The sequence below is a fragment of the Sinohyriopsis cumingii genome, chromosome 6 (assembly GCF_028554795.1).
Source record: "Sinohyriopsis cumingii isolate HCF-2022 chromosome 6, ASM2855479v2, whole genome shotgun sequence".
Lineage (NCBI taxonomy): Eukaryota > Metazoa > Mollusca > Bivalvia > Unionida > Unionidae > Sinohyriopsis > Sinohyriopsis cumingii.
The window spans coordinates 167769544-167785369 of record NC_142966.1 but is presented as its reverse complement, the minus strand read 5'-3'; the positions used below and the strand labels follow the sequence as shown (position 1 = coordinate 167785369).

Below are 15826 nucleotides of genomic sequence, written 5' to 3'. Positions count from 1 at the left end.
AAAATATCATGGTATGAAAAGTACTTACTGATGCAGAGTGTCAAGGCCTTGCTGTTTGTATTGCATCTCTGCCCGTATTTGTTCTAATTCCCTTTTAAGCCTTGCAACTCTATTTCTTGCAAGGTTGACATCTGCTTTGAGAAGATCCGGGTCATATTTTGTACTGCTACCAACACTGGAGTTTGAGTTCACTTAAACAAGAAAATACACATTGCTCAGATGTCTTAAACTAACTGTAACGCTGTTCCCATTAGTTTAATCAACTGCAGCTCCAGGGACATTTTTTGCTCAAAACAAAAGTCTTCCTAAAACGTTAATTTCAAGGACTACTTTAATAACAAAAATTTACAGTAATAAAATATATAGTAATAATGCTTTTATCATAGCTAAAAGACATATACAACAAACCTTCTATTAATAGCCAACAGTTAAGGGATTTATTTATTCTGTCCATAATGAACAGGTGTCTACCAATTCATAACTCTATTGTATTGAAGGTGTTTAAAGGTGCAATAATGTAAGCACCAGCATGTTTACCTAGGGAGATTACAGGTCTCAATGAGCCAGACCTTTGGGCATTGTATGCAGTTGTAATATACATAGGTTTTGTACTCTCCACATAAAGTACCTCCCTGACAAATTCCCAAATTAAAGACATTTCACACACCTCAAAAATGGATAAAATATAGTGAAGTTATGACAGTCCAAATCTGTACACTTTATATGGTAAAATCAATCAAGGTGACATACCATCAATTAACCAGCACAGACTTTACATTTCAAATGTCATTTTGTATAATCAATCAAACCCCAACCTTTGCTTGGAAGGACAATGGTCAACGGGAAAGGTACATAAAGTTTAATTTACATCTAGTGAAAGGTAGGTGAATCTTGAGGGTTTGTCAATTGTATGTATGTGTGTGTATATATATATATATATATATATATATATATATATATATATATATCCAGCTCAATGTTCTTCCTTTCTACTTTTATCTCCATGAAAATGTCAACTGAATTAATTTTGCATTTGAGTTTAAATCTTTCACATATATTACTGAACGACTGAATGATTGGTTGGTGTTTAAAGACACATCAGCACATGGCAGACAACACAGTGTTGAGGACATGGGAATTAAGGGCCCTACCCATAAGTGCACCATATCAGCAAAGTCCAAAGGCTGGTCTAAGTAAGCAGAAAATTAAACAGCATCGCACTGACTGAGATCCCAGCATGCGAGTCAATGAGCTACCAAGCCACCCTATGGTCATGTTCAACACCGCCATGGAGAACAACAGTTCCAACTTTAACCCACTAGTCCAGCAAGAATGACCTGGGCAAAATGGTCCTGAAATTTAAAATGGCAGGGGTGGGGTTGGTTGTGTTGGAGATGTCCACATAAAAATTGAAACATTAGTAAAACTGTGCTATCCCAATAATGCTAGGCTGACCTTGGGAATTATTCTCCACAGCTTTAAGAGTGGTTGTTGACTGATGTAATAGTACTTACAGCTTGTGTGGGAGGATTTCCATCCTGTCAATGTATCATTAAGATGCTGGTACTCATCTTGTGCCAGCAAAAGTCGCTGCTCTTTTACTGAAAATATCTCCTTCTTGGCCTGAAATTTGAGGATTTTTTAAAAATAAATTTATAAATTTTAATTAAATTGTAAAATGTCTAAGACTTTATTTTGATGTAAAACATTTTTTGAAAACCTTTATGTCATATAGCCAACTCTAGGACTGGAAAAATCTTGTCCTGCAGGCCTGGAGAAGTTGAAACATCTCTGAAAGAAAATATTGGCACATTCTGTTGCCATATGAATTTAAATGTAAACATCATCACAAGCCATAGGTACAATTCCATTACGCTCCTTTTCACATATGGCTGCATGCCATAAGATTTTGCTTCTACAGTATATACATAAACCTGCTTGACTCGACTACCACAATGACTATAAATCTTGGGAAACTATAGGTCTTGGGACACCCTTAATTATTTTCAAAAGTACTTTCTTTATGACCCATAAATGTTGAGACACAAAAATAAAGTAATTTATGTAGTAAAGATCTTGGGATACCTTCAACATTTTCATCTATTAATTAATATCAATCTTTGTAACAAAAAAATTATTTTGTGCTTGTCAATGGACCAGAAATTATGATGAAGAACATCCCTGACTAGAATTTAGTTCAAATGCATAATTTTAGTGTTATCAGAAACACAAGCATGTTCAGAAACCTCAATCTCGATACACGCTGAAATACACATATCTGTACCATATTATACTCATAAAGCTGAATATATTATGATTTACATGTTTGAATAATGATAATAAAGCAATCAAAAATCTGATTTAACTGATTTTTAACAATTTATTTACAGTTTTCTACTTCTAGCACAATTCAAGTAATGAAGTCACATGGCCATACTTGATTGGAAAGCAGGGATATAAGGTTATTTGTATATACAGAACGAAGGTTTAAGTAAGAAAGTAACGAAAGTATTTGAAGGCATTATATAACATATTTATTTCAACCTTTAATAAAACAGATTTATGCAAGTGAAAAAAAACAACATAATTCTTAGTGGACCCTCTCCCCATGCCATATGGCCCTCTTCTCGTACATAAGGTCTTTTTTCAACCAAGTCTGATACACGTGGATCAGAACGACGATCCATTTTTGAAGAAAATAATCATGTGCAGATCACCGCTGTCCAACAGAAAGTAGTACAATTTCAAGGATGTACCTGCTGATGTATCCAAAACACCAAGCATTCATCTGAAAAATAACTTTTTCCACTATTCAACTCTTTTTAAGGTCTATCTCATTATTAAAATGGAGATAACGTTTTAAGCCACATGGAATGCATTAAATGCTTGATTCGGCTTTTAAAAGTTACTCAACTTGTCCTGATTCATGAAAATTAACCCTGATCTAATTTGGTTTCTGCTGAACGTCTGTATGTGACATTTTCGTCTTTTACTTCATTTTGTGTCAGTTACATATTTATTTACTTGAACTTTAAAACACACAAGTATATGATATATACATGGAAATATGTAAAAATACATTCTAGCTAATTGCAATCCTAATCTCACTCTTATATTTTAAGTTCTGACCAATCCCCCATTTATCATACCTTTCAATCTGCAAAAACAAGTTTAAGTAATGGGATTAAATGAATTGTGGCAGAAACTGGTAAAAATAATTAGTAACAAAATTGCTTAATTCAAGGTCTGTCTTACTTGTAATTAATATTAAAACAATTACAAATCATAATCTATGGGTGTCAACATGTATATGTGTGTGTGTATATATAAATATATAAGTGTGTGTGTGTGTGTATATATATATATACATAAACTACAATATATATATATATATATATATATACACACACACACCCCAAAAACATAAGTACCATGTATCTTAACCAAAAATTTCATGAACATAAAAGCTTGTTATAAGATTGTGTAGTAGGGACTTTTGTTATGATTCAACTGTTTTCCACACATAGCCATATTGGATAGAATCCACATCTAAAGAAATTTGCCTCAGCAGTCCAAAACAATACAAGCAGAATTTTTGCAGCACACTCCCCCATGGCCTTATGGATATTGATCATTTGGTTTAACAGGTCTATCTCTATGGTCTATGTAAGTGAGAACAGGTATTTGTGTTTATGCAAATTAATTAACTGATTATTTACAGGACTTAAAATTAGTTTTAGATTTTGAAAATGCTGATGATAATAGAGACAAGATAGTAGATTAAGTTTCTCTAATTAGTAAGAGTATCTTATATACAGATTTTTAAAGAAATATATATCTTATACTTGAACTCTGAAAATCTTTGCCAACCCGTATACATAAACTACAATTATTTAAAATTTATATTTGAGGGATAAGTTGAAAGTGAAGGTGCATCTGATCAGATATATAATGATCATTTATTATGTTTTCAAATCAACTTCTGGACAACTCATTAGTGAGATATCAAATGTTTAGTTTAATGTAGGAAACACATATGTTTGTACCAGAAACAATCAAACCAGGAAACAATCAAGCCAGTTATAAAAATATGATATCAGGATGTCTCCTGTGAAGTCCTGCTAGGCTGATATATATCCAGAGGCAGAATTGGTTAGAGAGAGCTGCTGAATTTGAATTTGGTACAGTGAAAGGAAAGAAATATGTAGCCTAGACATTTGTTTGTTCTCTCTACCAGCTAATTCCTCAATGTAGCTGCCACCTACCCTACAAACATACAACAACTATAATGACAACGTTATGTACAGTAGAGTAATAAAAGCAGATGTACACACTGTCAGTGTCCTTTATTTCCCAAAGGTATAGTATTCCCATTCATGAATAAATCTTTGCACAACTAACTGCTATTTAAACAATCAGATTATTCAAATATAAGTCAAGGTATCAGGTTATCTTGGAAGTCATCATATTAAATAACATACCTACACTGAGCTCTTTCTTTGGTCAAGTGATTTTGCTTGCCATGGCAAGTTAGGTCTATCATCTGTAAGGGCACTTACTTAAAAAACCATTTCATTAAACTGCCTTTGACAAGAGTTGACGTGCAAAAAGGCAGATTACCAGCCCAATAGTACTGATAATCTGGACTGGAAATGCATGGAGCCAGTCCTACTGCCTATTCACATTTATATAAAAAATATACACAAAAAATACATAAAAAAGTAGATACATTTGGAATAGCATGACACAATCTGGCACAGGAATCAATAAAGTAAGTTCTGTGTCAATTATTTTCTCAAATATACTTCTTTCAATCTGCCCTTGTTCATTAATTTTGAAAATAATTTTGAAACACCAGATTAGGGAAATTTATTTCCATATGAATGGGAAAAGTTCCTAAGCAGTACTGGGTAAATGATTAGAGAAGCTTTCTGAGTGTTCCGAAAAAGAAGTATTGCAAGACACCAATGGGATCTTTGTCATAATAACATTCAAAACATCACTGAAATTATCCAACTGATTTGCGATTTCACAACAACTGAGACATCAAACAGCCAATATTACCTACTATATCAAACATTAACATCAATATATATAAAAAAATGCAATCATTCACTGGTTGGAGGATTAACGGGATGACACCTATGCTTTATGACCAAAGTTCATCAAAGGTATCAAAAGTGATTAGTCAGATTCATTTCATTAAGAAACCTAACTACATTTCAACCACTTTGGCATTCCTTGACAACCACCCCATTTCAATCAACTTCAATGTATATCAACACATTTTGAAGAGGCATCCAATTGATTGTACCAGGATTTGATTCCTCAGGAGAGAGACATCAGAGCAAGTACAGTCTGACTAAGGCAATTAACAGTATAGCCCTGTCAATATGGACTGCCAAGTATGCAAGATATTCTTGAAATCTGGCCTGTAGTTGAGAGGTTGACTGACCTAGCAACATACCAAACATTACTGCTTGTGCCAGCAGTAAGATAGTGCTTGATCTCATTCAGATATCAGAGATGATAACTTAGAGAGTAGGAATAGACATTATGGTGCAATTAATCATGACATCTCATTGTAGACAAAGTACAACATGGTAATGTCCATAACATTTTGTGTGAACTTTTCAGGGTTTTTTAAATGTATTTTACTAACTGACTATATATATATATATAATACATTATTTACAGACATCATTTTATGACACATCAAATTATGTACCATATACATTACTGTTGAGTCACCAATATGGAGTTTACCAGTCCATAAAGATATCAATTCTTAATTTCAACTGCATTGGTCAGAGGGTAATATGTGTGGACTAGAATGCCAAAAATCTGTGTGTATGAGCCAAACACAAATATATAAGCTGTCAGTAAAGCATAACATGTAGGTATTGATCCATCAGAGCTTCCAAAATGCCCAATTTGCTTGATAAATGTACCTCCAGCTGACAAGCTGAAATCATCAGTTACTAACTCAGCATGTTGGGCATTTTCATAGGGTGCCCATAATTTGTTTCACAGATGTAGAATCTAAAATTTCAATGCCATGGTAAACTTAATTTTTTTCATGTTGGAACATATGAAAACAAGTGCTCATATTCACATAATGATTGTTTAATGTCACTCTTTTCTTGTTCAATATTTCTGAATTCCGATGATTGGTTACAGCAAAGTCACTACAGTCAAATTGCATGCCATCATTTAAATCATCACTGTGTGGGACAGCTACAACTAAACTGGCTGAATGATTAACAGGGCAACACTGTATCTCTAAACATACACCTTTAACATATCTATAAGGCAAAGTTGTCTGTTTCCTCACGTGTTCATGTAATTTAATTCACCTACATTCTTTTCAACTGTAGCCTGAAGAAGATTTTGAGGTATAGTTTGAGAACCAGAACTCTATCATCTGGCTGAAAACTCCTTTGCATTTATATCATGCCTTAATTTCATTTTTGACTGAGTAAAGTTAGGATAAGTTTTTGCTACTTCCCAAGCCTTAGATAACGTATATTTGTAATCAGAGACATAGTCAAGAAGACTAATCTCTGAATCGTCAGCTAAACAAGTTTTTCTTTTAATAATTTTAATGGTCCACTGAAAGTGTGCCTAAAGACAATTTCAAAATGACTAAAGCCCTTGTGGTTCTTGAACTGATTCCTTAACAGCAAAAACCCTGAAAAGTTCACACAAAATGTTATGGGCATTCCCATGTTGTACTCTGTCTACAATGATATGTCACAATCTTGTACCAAAGCAATATGACAGAACTATTTTCTTCAAAGTTTTATGAAATCTTTCTAAAACCTCTTGATTTTCAGAGTGATAAAAGATTTAAATTCTTGGATGCCTAATTCATGCATGACTTTCTGGAAAATTCTACATATAAAATTTAACCCTTGATCTGATTGGACCAATTTGGGAAGGAATAAAAGTGTACAAAAAAACTTCATCAAACTTTACTATAATTTTAATTTTAATATTCCTCAAAGAAATTGCCTCTGGAAATCTTTTTACTCTGTACTGTGTGACTGACCTTTGTCCATAATTGAGGGCTGGGGTTGGGCCTACCTCAGTATGTCTTTATTTTTATAAACGATATATTACAATGCTAATTATGTTCATTGATTTAAAGTTACGTGTTAAGCTCATTATTTCTTGGAGCTAAACACATGTTTTTGTGGTCTTTTTACCTTGGAAGTTTCTAGAAGGGTTCTTGTTTATGAATTTGATGGGAAAATTACTCTTATCTTGATTCTCATATTGTTACTTCAGATTTTATCAGACATGATTTTGGTCTTCCATAAAAAGCGTGAACAAATTTAAAGGGGGTTTTGTGGGTCCACACCCAACTGGGTCTTGATAGGCAGTGCCCTCAATCTGGAAGTCCATTGAGCCAAAGGCCCTCTGCCAAAAGCGCATTTTACACTCATAAAAAAACTGTTCCTGGTGCAACTTATGATCATAAAATAAACCAGAAGAATCATTTGAAAAACTAATAAACTTATCATAAATGTTCAATTTGACTTCAATAATTTCAAATTTTTTATTGTCACATGAATTTGTTCTCCAATACTATTGATGCTGAAGTTATTTCATGTGCACAGTCAGAGTTCAGTGAAAACCAGTTCTAATTTAAACACCCAATAATTAGGATTTTAACTTTTGCTTTTTCTCTATAAAATTAGTCTGAAATGGTAAGTGAACATGTAATTGTAGACACATGTATCTAGGCAGTGTTACTTCATTAGATTGTCCATTGTCATAAATTAGGCAAATAGATCAAGGAAAATTTAAAATTCATCGAAAGCATAGTCTAAATATGATGTGATAGATGATTTAGCCAACAAATGTAATCATGCAGGTCAGAAATGTATGGGGCAATGCTATATATACTGTGAAATTCAATAAGTGTATAATAATAAATCAATAATAATAAATCAATAATAATAAATCAATAAATGACATTACTAAAAATATATAAAACCATAAATCTGAAATCCTATCAATGGATTGTTGTACCAAGTTATAAAATTGGTGGTTACAATAAGGAAATCACTCTTTGTAAAAAAAAGATTTTGAAAGAGTACAACAGAAACTATGCATTGTAATGTAATTAATTGTAACTAATAGCAGGAACTATCACTTAAACAATTTTCTTCAACTTTTTGTAGCACATATACACATAATGCACCAAAATTGACATAACTGGGGATATATATATATATATATATATATATATATATATAGTAGTTTTTGCTTTCCTCCCACTTTTTCTTTTTCAGCTCCCACTTCTCCTTACTGTCCAAAAGAAGAAGTCACTTCTTAAAATTCAAGTCTAGCTTGCTTCCAGAATATTGGTATATCAGTACATTCAAGATTGGAATTCATTCAAAACACCACTGAAAGTCATTTCGTAAAACACTTTTGGACTTGTGATAGAACTTTTAGGACCATTTGCAATTTAATTCACAATGCTGTTTTTCACTTTTTGTTCAAGGGAAATAAACTATTTTTTGAATTTTACAAAACTTGTTGGTTTTTGCTCTTTTTTTTGTTACTTAAAGATCATGAGCACTGAACTTGGAAAAAATAGGTTTCACCAACCCCCCCCAAAAGACCCAATAAGTCATAGGCCAATACAAGTTTTACTCGCACAACAATTTTACAGGTATGGCATATTCAAGTAGACTAGCTTCTTAAAGAAAAATCCTATCAGAAATATTATTTTCAGTATATCTTTTCATCGTTAATCACCATTATCAGTCAAGTTCAACACTTTTTTGGTCTCAAGTTTGCTATTTTAAATAGGAACTGGTTAACATTTGTACTAAAACATATGGTAAATCATGTGTAATGAAATAAATAACTTATATTGAAACATACGTATTGCAAATCATGTGTAGTGAAGTAAATAACTGTCATCAATTATGCAAGTACAGGGTTAGTTACAAGACAGCTGTCAGATGATTAATGCATTTTTAAAATAATGAACAAGCACTATCTTTTATCATTTGACTGCTGAATTAATTTTCACTTGTGTTTGCTTTTTACTGACTTTCAGAATAAAGATTACAACACAAGTCCCCAATCAAAACATCCTCAGTTATATTTGTTTGACAAAATTATCTTCAGGATGTGCATGCTGGCTCAGGAATTCACAAAATGATCACACATTTTGTTCACAAGAAATTTATCTGCTAAAAATGAAGTAACAATCTATTCTGACTGCCTTGGCTATTTCTATGACTGAAATAACTGTAGCATTGGCCAGTAAGTTAAGAATGGGGGAAAAGAAAACAGTCTGATGCATTTGCATTTTCTCTGTCAATCCATCTTTCAAACACAGCCAAGGTAGTCCAAAAACAGCAGCATTAGAGGTAGGATTGACTTCAAAGTTGGGAGCTCCATGTGGCAGAGTGGTCCAAGGCACTCATTTTTTTGGACCGGATATCTCACCTCTGTCCACATGGGTTCAAGTCTTTATTACATACATTGATTTCGACTGGAGTATTAGTCTTAATTTCCCTTGATATGCCTCTGGTATCATTTGCTACTGGCTCTGTCCATAATAAATTGACTGCATGTACAACTGATGATATTTGCTATACTACTGTTTGCACCACATCAGTGGTAACTGGTCCCTATGTCATGCTTTGGTGTAATATCAACTGTGGTAGGACAAAACAATCATTTTCAAAAGCCTTCTACCACACATACCATTTTATAGTTTAAGTCTACCCTACCACTTCAAAAATAAATCATTATTATTATTATTATTAGACAAAATGTATATTTGTGCATTATGTCCCCACATTACAAAATCCAATGGGAACAGCAAATCGGAACTGGTACAATGATGTGTGCCAGACAGAGTAATCAGATTATAAAGGCCAATAGGTGCAAACAACAAGCTAACTGATTATCATACTATTGTAATCTGGAGTTAAGGCCAAATAGAGAGGTTTATGTGGGTGTTAAAGGGAATAGAGGTCAAATGTGGCATTGGCTTTTAAATCTTTTCATAAACATCGGCTGACCTTTTGGTGCAGGAGAGATAAAAAAGTGAAGCTAACCAACAAATGATCACGGAAGAAACATCTATGTATTTTGATTTTTTTTGTATTGTTTAATTGTCACTGCATTGTTCAAGATGATTTTAGAAAAATATGTAGGGGCAGTTGATACATGTTTTAGTTCAATTCATGTGAAAATGCTATAAAAAAGCTTACTCTCAATACTAAAATAAAACTCCAAAACTAATAAAAATGTAAGCTGTTATTATATCTCATGTTCAACACAGAAACTTTCTTCTCAGGGTGAACTTAGATTGGATGAGTTTTGTAGAGCAGTCAGAAACATTAAAAATCCAGCCACAACAAAAACTGAAGTTTGAACTTTCTTGTTTTTGTCATTGCAACATTCTGATGATATAAAGAACACACCATCCACTTTCGCAAAATAAAGTGATTCAAGAGGGAAATCTGGACCAGAACACAATGTCAGCCCGCTTAGTGTGAAACTGAATAATCACAGTTAATGTCATCAGTGGTCACCAATCAAAGTTCTTGGGATGGAAATTAAAAATGTTTGTGGATTTTATTCTTAACAATAATGTTGCAGGGAACAATGAATATTGTATTCTTTTCTGTCTCAGTCTCGGAAAATGCCATCAAAAGTGATCATACTGACCCTCAGACTCCCAAAATTGTAAGAAATCTTTAGCATCAGTCTGTTCCATGAATAAGGAACAATAACACTCTTCAGGTATTTAATTTCTTGAGACAAGCACCCCCATCCCCGGGCTGTTTTTGACTGCTATGCTATCCAACATGACATAGATATATTTTGTCCAATACTGAAAGGCCTTAGTGCCATCATAGATATATTTTGTCCAATATTGAAAGGCCTTAGTGCCATCATAGATATCTTTTGTCCAATATTGAAAGGCCTTAGTGCCATCATAGATATCTTTTGTCCAATATTGAAAGGCCTTAGTGCCATCATAGATATCTTTTGTCCAATACTGAAAGGCCTTAGTGCCATAATGAGCTAATCAAATTCTGAAACCAGTTAGAAAAATCTTTCACATGTTGGACATTTTGAAAATAAATGTTATTTATACAGAATAACAAATAACTTCATTACAAAAAGCATGGTATTAACAATTATTATCGATCTGATTGTAAAACGAGGATTCCGTCATCAAACAGCCGAGTTAACTAACACACAAACCGCTGCGGTTTTCTCGATATATACGTGGATTTTTTTTCATTTTTGGAGGTCCCTCTGTAACTAAAGCCCTCGCTTAACATGCAGTCTATGCTTGTGGATCCCGTTGTGTGTGAGTTATCAAGGGAGAGGTGTATATGCAATAAGAATAATCACAAGTTAAAATTCACAACTGAGATAGGCTATCCATTATTGGTTTTTGCATTTCAGCTTTACTCATTAACCCCTGGGGCCAAGTTTAGGTGGCAGGAGGTAGTAGCCTACTGCCGAGCACTGTAGCATCAAGGTCATGTATGATACACTAAAGTGGGTGATATTATAGAAAGGTAGACAGATGTGGCTCTACAATGATACCAAATAATCTGGAAGTTCTAGTTGCACCTGATTTTTTTCCACCCAAATTTCACCCATGGTCGGAATCCAATTTTGTGTCCACGAGTGAAATAGCCAGTGAAAAACAATGTTTCTAACACAACCAGGCATTGGTTCAGAAATAGCCCACAACATATGTTTCCTACTTGCATTTCAGGTATAAACGACAAAAACCTCCAGGGGTTAATGAGTTAAAAGAACATGTAATGTCAATACATTACTGGAATTCATTCTAAACAAACTATTGTTTCATCATCTCTCTTTGATTATAACTGATGGACTGGTCTTTGGTTCCCAACAACAATCCAAGTCAGTTGCTGCTGTTGTGGGTTTAATGCCACTTTCAGCACATGATAGGCAATAAATGGCAGCCAGTATATCTAGTGGAGGAAGAACCCAGGAAAACAATGTTAAAACCTACTGACCCATGGAAAGTTACCACTAAGCTTTCACTCATACCCATATTGGACAAGAATGATACTTGAACCCAGTTACATGTTTAAACCCTGCTGGCTTTGGCTAAAAGGCAATGCTAGTGCCCCTTTTGTTCTATATCAATAATCCACACCGGTACCTCCACACCAATTACTGGTTTTACAATCTCCAATGGATTGAGAACCACAAGAAATGAAGCCGTCTCTCTCTCTTTTTGCTGGTGTACATTTGCCATCATATTAATCATAATATATCATATTAAACAAGTCATTTTTTTCTTCAATGTATGTCACTTTCCTGTTTTTCTGTCTCCATCTTTAATTTTCTTTACATTTCTCATTCCCCTATGGTATCGTCATTTACATGTACCAACTGGTAGCCTCTCTCATTTTAGACTATCCATGGAATCTTGTCCTCAGATAGGTGTCAAATGGAATAACCTGGCTGAACCTCAAGGCATATTTAATTACAATTAAGCAACACCTGGTTCCTGTGACAATGGATATCATACTGAAAACAAGAATGAAGGGTTTGTTCTTGGATGTCAATTAATAATGGAATAATATAGTGCTGTTATACATGAGGATGATAACTGACAATACATATAGCAATCATCCTGAAACCTCCCCTCACTCTCCTAAAGGACGGGGGTGGGGGTGACTGTTAACATATGGATATGAATTTTGTCTTCCATAAAAAAAAGCTGAAAAAATGTTAAGGGGGGTTTGGGGTCCACCCCCAACAGGTTTCTCATTGGTTAGTTCCCTCAATCTGGGGGGTACATTGGCCCCCTGCCAAAAAGGCATTTTACACTCATAAAAAACTGCTCCTGGTGCAACTTATGATCATAAAATAAACCAGAATAATCATTTGAAAAACTAATAAACTTATCATAAATGTTCAACTTCATTAATTTCACATTTTTTATTGTCACATGAATTTGTTCTCTAATACTATTGATGCTGAAGTTATTTCATGTGCATGTCATTGTTCACATCGTAATTAAGTCATTAAGTCGCAATAATTTCTCAATTTTTGCAGCAAATATATTATACTTCTCTTTCATAACAAATCTGTAAAATAAAGACCCATGTACATCAACACATCAACTATATAGAAAAAAATCCTGTGTCTTTTTCTCCCTTGGACAGTCTTTTGATATGCCAGTAGAGCTCTTTTTGCAACTTTGGCAAAGATTTCTTTAGCCTTCCTTTTTGTCACAAATGGCATTTTTTTTGGCTAAATGTGCAATCATTTATTTTCCTTCTCAATGAAAGCATTTTTCCTTTCAAGCTGGTGCTTGTATTGGTGACATGCAGTGTGCATATTCTGACAGAGGGCTACATCTGTTCTCTCATGTAAGAAATCTTTCTTCTTAAAGTAAATAACTGCACTTTTTCCAGATGCCTTCTTTTCTGTATGCTGCTTCTTTTGTAGGTGCTGTTCCAAACTCTTCCAACCGCGATTACCATAATTTAGATCTTTCTTGCAGAAGTCATAAAATGCCAGTCCTTTAGCATTCAGTTTTCTTTTAAAAACTGACTAACTAAATTTCTGTGACCATTTTGCTCCAGCCATTCCCATTTCCATACGTTTTTTAAACCTTTATCTAAACTTTTCATGTCATGGTCTCTCTCAACAGCTCGTGATACCATATCTTGCAAGCATACTTCTTTCCACTGTCATCAGTTTCCATTACACGAAGATTCATTGGATGAATTTAAAACTTTGACCAATCAGAATACTCTTTATGAGAGTTGTGTGCTAACAAATATATGAAATGAATAATTTAACAAGGGTTGTTGCAGAATGCGACTGGACAGACCGTTTTTAAAAAACCGGAATGGAGATGATATATAAAAAAGGACCATATAAAGAAAAATCTGATTCAAATGAAGAGAAATGCAGATTTCTGCTGTAAAATGGAGAAAAATCATGTCTGAATATCAGTGACGCAGTCTCCCAATTAATCTGGAATAACATACAATATCATTGATATTCACAACACAAGAAGCTACTAATGAAAAAGATGAAGCCAATGTGTTGATCTGGATCTGGCTTATATTACACACTGACTTGTATACGGATGAAGGATGAATTATTATTTACAAAATTAGCTAATTTGACTGTGTACTCTGCATCGATTTATAGGCCCGACAATATGTTATCAACATAAGCCAACATAAGCCATACACTTGAATGACGTGTTTGTTCACTAATATATCTTAAAATTGCTTGGTTTACCCTGAATAGTTGGGCAAGCTTTAGGCCAAGTATCAGAATGATTCATGCCAAGCACTTTGAGAATATTTAGTTAAAGTGGGGTTTGACACCATTTTAAAGCACACGATAGGCTATATAGGCGGACAGAGTTTAAATAGCATACCAGTGATCTGTCATGGTGCATGCTTCAGGCCACACTGCCGAATCGTACCAAAGACTTATAAAAATGGTACTAGCAGCTGCCTTGCCTGGCCCTCATCATTAAGAGGGTAGTGTTAGGACTGGCCATCCAGGTGTCAGGATAATGTGACTGAACTGGGTGGGACATGATGCTACATGTCTGTGGCATGATGTCCCAATGCTCGACATCAGTCTAAACTGCCACAATGCAGACATTGAAGCAATATAACTGAAGAATCATTAAAGCTACTTTAAAAATCCAAATCACACACACAAGTATCTACTAAAACCCGAACATACTGTTTAATGACAATAATGACAGAGCAGAAAAAGTGACCACAATGTTGCATGCTCACAAAAGTGGGCATAACAATAAAACCTCATCATTTCCATGAAATATTATGATGGTACTTGGCTGTGCTTACCAAGCAAGGATTTCTCTTTTTACCAATATTTCAAATGCAGTTAGAAACTTTATTTTCATGTGGTGAACTTAACAAATCCAAACATGTTCAAAATAGCTCAATGTTCAATGGGTACTGTGTATGCTACACATAATGAAACACTAACAACTAACAAGTAATTCTTCTCTTTCCCTATTCTCAACCTGTCATTATCAATAATTCCCTTACATTAATTCTGTCAGGTGATTACTAATGTGTGTAAATAGAGCTGTTAAGTTTACACTACTTGTCATGTTAATGCAACTAGTCATATGAGGAACTATAACCCAGGAATAATACTCACCAGACAAGTTAAATTCAAGCATACAAAGACCTCTACCAAGAACAAAACCTCAGTAGATGAAAAAGACCTAAGAGTTCCATGTAGCAAACAGCCTCGTAGAGCCAATTAAGATTTCACACCAAAATTTTGACATGGGCCACTACTTTTCTTTACAACTTGATTACATGAAAACTATATAACAGATGTACCCCGAAATTCTCTTTAAAATATCAATTGTTCCTATAACAGAAAAATAAAGCATTATTTTTACCCAGGGTAAGAATGAAATCAAAATTATTGTGTAATTTAAGATGAATAACTTGTTATTTATGACAGCAAAGAAGTATAATTTATGCTGTCGGTTCTAAGATAAATTTTATCAGAGACAGATGATGAAATATAGTTCAATTTATCACAGTTGTCACTAGTAAATATTACAAAGTACACAAAATTTTCATTTGGAACAGTGTCAAGTGCTGTCATTGCTTGTGAGCTATAGTTATTACATGACTTGTATGTTTGGGGCACACTGTCACATCTAATTTAAATCCAATAATTCAACCAACTCCATTAATTCAGTGACTTGATCTAAAGTTGCGATGAAAACAAACTGAAAGAATTAGAATTTTTAAAATTTGCTTTT

At 34.0% G+C, this 15826-nt stretch overlaps 1 protein-coding gene across 3 annotated transcripts in view; it reads right to left on the bottom strand.

Annotated features, from left to right (window-relative positions):
* LOC149798495 (protein WWC2-like) overlaps positions 1–15826 on the bottom strand; it is a 123257-nt gene that overhangs the window by 77085 nt on the left and 30346 nt on the right. For all 3 annotated transcript variants that reach the window (XM_089963698.1, XM_089963697.1, XM_089963696.1), the window contains exons 4-5: positions 1515–1623; positions 29–191 (exon numbers count right to left, since the gene is read on the bottom strand). In XM_089963698.1, the coding sequence (XP_089819824.1) occupies positions 29–191; positions 1515–1623 (272 nt within the window). The remainder of the gene's footprint in view (positions 1–28; positions 192–1514; positions 1624–15826) is intronic.